General features: G+C 50.4%; 1 protein-coding gene across 2 annotated transcripts; it reads right to left on the bottom strand.

Annotated features, from left to right (window-relative positions):
* Positions 1-547: 547 nt before the first annotated feature.
* LOC119213288 (transcription factor Sox-9-A-like) lies at positions 548-4094 on the bottom strand. 2 transcript variants are annotated; one of them, XM_062560155.1, is made up of 3 exons: positions 3286-4094; positions 2830-3068; positions 548-2650 (listed from the first exon to the last, which is right to left on the bottom strand). In XM_062560155.1, exons 1-3 carry the CDS (start codon positions 3711-3713, stop codon positions 1836-1838), a joined length of 1482 nt encoding a protein of 493 aa, XP_062416139.1. In that variant the 5' UTR covers positions 3714-4094; the 3' UTR covers positions 548-1835. The 2 variants fall into 2 exon arrangements, with proteins under 2 accessions (XP_062416139.1, XP_037320380.2); XM_037464483.2 differs by having other exon boundaries at positions 549-2650; positions 2818-3068.
* Between the last annotated feature and the right edge of the window lie 352 nt (positions 4095-4446).

The raw sequence follows: 4446 nt of genomic DNA, 5'->3' as shown, positions 1-4446 counted from the left end.
CCCTGCTGCAACCAGCTGGGGAGAGAGGGAAGGAGAAAATAAAAGCAAATGGGGAATAAATAACAATTCTTCTGGGGGAAAAAGAAGAAGAAAGAAACTCGTCCTTTTTTTGTACTCCTCTTCTGATCAACAATGACCCACCTTTTTTATCCCCAAATCTACTCAACTAGCCGTACTCCTTTTTCATCATTTCTTTATGTCTGAAATGTCAACTTGTGGCCTTAGCAAAGAGGCTTGTCTCATAACTGATGACCTGACTGCTTTCTCCATTAGTACAACAAGGCTTTGAAGCAGTCTTTTTAGTTGTTGTTTGCTTCGTTCAGTCAGTAGCAGATATTCCAAATGTGTTTGCTGTGTAAACGAATCTGCTGCTGCCCTAAAGCAGCCTTTGTACATCTCCGTTTTCTACTGTAGGGGTCAATTTATTGCAAAATAAATAAGGGTAAACCCTTTCACTAACTGTGGGAAACACAAGGAGAACTGATCTGGATATGATATGTGGTGATGGTTGGTTGTGTCATGTGATGTTTTATCCTGAGGATGAACTTTCGCAAATTTACCTTTTGTTTTTAATAGCATTTTCTCTTTTATTGCAAATACATATACAAAAGAGTCTTTAAAGACCGTACAAATACAAGGCAAGATCACAGAAAAAGGGAAAGCAAAGAGTACTGTGAACATGAGTTCTTTGTTCCTAAGCGAAAAGGACAAAGAACTTTTGAGAGCAAAAGGTCTCTCCGGTAATCGCACAAACCAAAGAACAAGAAAGAGAAAAAGTGTATAAAGCTTGTAACAGAGATGAACATTTTCCAGTTCTATCAGCCATTATAAAAGTCCAACTTAGAAAAATAACAAATAATCCGTACACAAATCGTTAGATAATCCCACCCAAACCCCCAGGAAAAAGGCAAATACATTTAGATAACATAAATAAACAGAAAAAGACGATTACGGCCTGTACCATTTTGTCTCAGTACCTCCTGGGTGGGAATTCAAAATTGAAACAAAAAAGGGGGAAATGATATGCTGTGTACATTGGCAAAGAGGACATTAGTTATAAGAATAGTATGCAAAATAATAATTACTTTGAAATAAAATTAAAGCTAATAAATAAATAAAGTTTCAAACTGGGTCCAAGGGGTGAAGGGAATGTTTTGGACACCACCATGGTGGGAGACTGAGGGGAGGGGGGCACCCGAGGAGGAGGGGCCCGGGGGGGGGGGGGGGGGTCAAAGGTGACTTCCTGTAGCTGTCAAAAACACGCTGCTGGACGGTAAGTGTAATCTCAGCTGTGGCTGTCGGGCGCACACATGCACAAACACGCATACAAAGAAAGTGTAAAACTCCAAGGCACTGATGGCGGAAAGGGCTGCAGCCCCCCCCCCCCCCCCCCCCCTGCCCCCTCACACGATTCCCCAGGGAAGAGCGAAGAGAAGCAACATCTAGAATGCGCGCTACCATGAGTGGGGAGCTGCTGAGCTGTGTCAAATATAAAGCATTTTTATATTTACATGTAGAAATAATTATCCAGGACTCCCCACCCCCCCCCCCATTGGTTACTGCCGGCGGCGTGGTGAAGAATTCAAACCAAAAATATAACAGACGCAGTACCTACTGCAATATCAACAATCAATAAGTCCTCACAGAGGATTTTCCTAAGTCTCTCCATCTCTCTAAAAATATATATATATAAAAGTTCCAATTAAGATAGAATAGCAAGGCACGACGTGAGCCAATCACAAGCTCTCCTCTTCTTCATTCAAGTGTCTGGTTCATGGATCCCCCCCCCCCCGCTCCCGAAGTAAAGTGTTCTGCTTGTCACATCTGCGTGGCCCTCAAGGCCTGGTGAGCTGGGTGTAGACCGGCGCCTGCTCCCAGTGCTGCGGGCTGCTCTGCGGGATGGACGGCACCCCCGTGTTGTCGGCTATCGGCGTGTACATGGGCCTCTGGCTGGGGCTGCTCATGTAGCTGAAAGTCGAGTAGAGCCCCGAGGCCTGCCCCGCCGCTGCCGCCGCCGCCCCCGCGTGGCTGTAGTAGCCGGCGGCCCCGCCCCCCTGGTGGTCGGCGTAGTCGTACTGCTGCCCTCTGGAGATGGCGGCCGGGTAGGCGGAGGACGGGGGGCTGTAGTGCTGCAGGTTGAAGGGGCTGTTGTAGGCCACGTGCTGCGGGGAGCCCTGCTGCTCGGTGTAGTGGCTCGGGCTCAGCTGCTCCGTCTTGATCTGGGTCCGGTGCTCGGCGCCCCCTCCCCCCAGAGGGGTCAGAGAATGCTGCTGCTGCTGTCCCTGCTGGTTCTGGCTTTTCGCCAGCCAAGCCGCGGCAGATGCCGCCTGCGGGCTCACCGGGCCGCCGCCGCTGATGCTGTAGCTGCCGGTGTAAGCGACCGGCGCGGAGCTGCCGGGGCCGCCCGCTGAGCCGGGGTGCCCGTTGGGCGGAAGGTACTGGTCGAACTCGTTGACGTCGAAGGTCTCGATGTGGGAGATGACGTCGCTGCTCAGCTCGCCGATGTCCACGTCGCGGAAGTCGATGTTGAGCTGGCGGCCGCCGGTGCCGTCGGACAGAGAGCGGATGCCACCCTCTCGCTTTAGGTCCATCTTGCTCGAGCTGACATCAGTCTTTGGGGTGGTGGGAGGAGTAGGGGGCCCCTGGGAGCCTGAAGGTGAAGCAAAACGGACACATTAGATGCTGCTCTCTACGTTCATTTAGTTTTCTACTTTCAAAGCAAACTGATATGATAAAAATGATTTAACTTTTTAAAACATATTGAAAGATCCTTAGGAGACGGAGGAAGGCAGTTGAAATCGCACTATTCCTGCTCACCTGAGTGCTCACCCGGTGAGTGCACCTCTCCCATGCTGGAGGCCGGGGAGTCCGCCTGCTGGAGAGCTTTGAAGATGGCATTGGGGGAAATGTGCGTCTGCTCACTGCCGTCCTCCGACTCGCTCTGGCCGTTCTTCACGGACTTCCTCCGCCGGGGCTGGTATTTGTAGTCGGGGTGGTCCTTCTTGTGCTGCACCCGCAGCCGCTCGGCCTCCTCCACAAACGGCCGCTTCTCGCCTTCATTGAGAAGTCTGCGCGTAAAAAGGACAATTTTGTTAACCCCAAATATTAATTCATGAATTAAACAAACGGCAATCTACTTGAGGTGCTTTACGTGCCATTGATCGACATTATACAGACGATTTGGTTTGCAGATAAGATGGAGATCGAAAATGATAAGACACCAACAACTCTCTCCCCGTCGCAATGGGTGCGTAACAGCTGAAAAGCGCCAGCGTGCACACTTACCTCCAGAGTTTCCCCAGAGTTTTGCTGAGCTCCGCGTTGTGCAGGTGAGGGTACTGATCAGCCAGCTTCCTGCGCGCAGCCTGCGCCCACACCATGAAGGCATTCATCGGTCTTTTCACGTGAGGCTTGTTCTTGGAGGACCCGTTAACGCGCACTGGCATAGGCACGAGAGTCCAGTCGTAGCCCTTGAGCACCTGGGACACAGCCTCGCGGATGCAAGCGGGAAACTTATCGTCCTCATCCTTCTTAAACTCTCCATCAAGACCGAGTAGCCCGTTCTCAGAAGGCCGGGTGTTCTCCGTGTCGGAGCCCGAGCCGGACGGGCACGGAGATCCCGCGGAGTCCTCGGACATGCTGGGGCTCGGGGCGTCGGAGAGACACTTGTCTGGTTCCTCCGTCATCTTCAGGTAAGGGTCGAGGAGATTCATACGAAAAACGGGTTGGGGCCAAATTACGATTGAAACGGAGAAGTTTCTTCGGCTTTCTCGTGACAGGTCAAACGTCTCTAAACGGACCACCTTTTTCTGGTCAAAATTTGGTCTTTTAACTTCTAGAACTGCACGGAAAAACGGCGACTGATTATCTTTTGATCCGGTGCGTAAAACCGATTTGGAGCGAGAGTGTCTTTACGCACGGCTGTCCGATGGACTCCGAGGAGGAGTGCGTTTTCTGCCGGTCCGCACTTAAAAAGGGTATTAAAAAAAACAAGAACGACAAGCCAGCTGGTTAGAGTTCACTCTTAACTCGGTAGGATGAAATGGTAAAGTGCTCCTCCCTGGTCTCCAAGTACAATCCCCAGAACGCGTGAGTGCTTTGAACTGCAAACCTTGCGCGTGGGATCTTTATAAGAGCGCTGCCATGCCGCACGGGAGAGCCCAGATCTGATTGGATGACAGAACGTGACGCCAGGTGAAGGAATTCGATCCCGCTTTTTCCCCCCACCACTAACCAGCACACAAAACACACACACACACACTTTCCCTCAAACATGCACACACACACTGCCCACGAGTCAGTATGCATGGAGCTTAATCCGGCTAGATTTTCCTATAGATTATAACAAGGCTTTATGGTGAACATTTTTACAACTGCAATTTAATCAGACGAACGGAATACATTAATTTATGCGTTTTCTACTTTTATAGAGGGAAAAACTTAAGT

Source organism: Pungitius pungitius, chromosome 21 (genome assembly GCF_949316345.1).
Source record: "Pungitius pungitius chromosome 21, fPunPun2.1, whole genome shotgun sequence".
In the NCBI taxonomy this organism is placed as follows: Eukaryota; Metazoa; Chordata; class Actinopteri; order Perciformes; family Gasterosteidae; genus Pungitius; species Pungitius pungitius.
The sequence above is the reverse complement of the archived record's forward strand: the minus strand, read 5'-3'. Positions and strand labels throughout refer to the sequence as shown.

Coding starts and splice junctions, on each gene's coding strand:
- LOC119213288 (XM_037464483.2), bottom strand. CDS start 3,713: ATGAATCTCCTCGACCCTTACCTGAAGATGACGGAGGAACCAGACAAG. Junction 3,069..3,285: donor ACTCTGGGGAAACTCTGGAG/GTAAGTGTGCAC, acceptor TTTTACGCGCAG/ACTTCTCAATGAAGGCGAGA. Junction 2,651..2,817: donor CTCACCGGGTGAGCACTCAG/GTGAGCAGGAAT, acceptor CTTCACCTTCAG/GCTCCCAGGGGCCCCCTACT.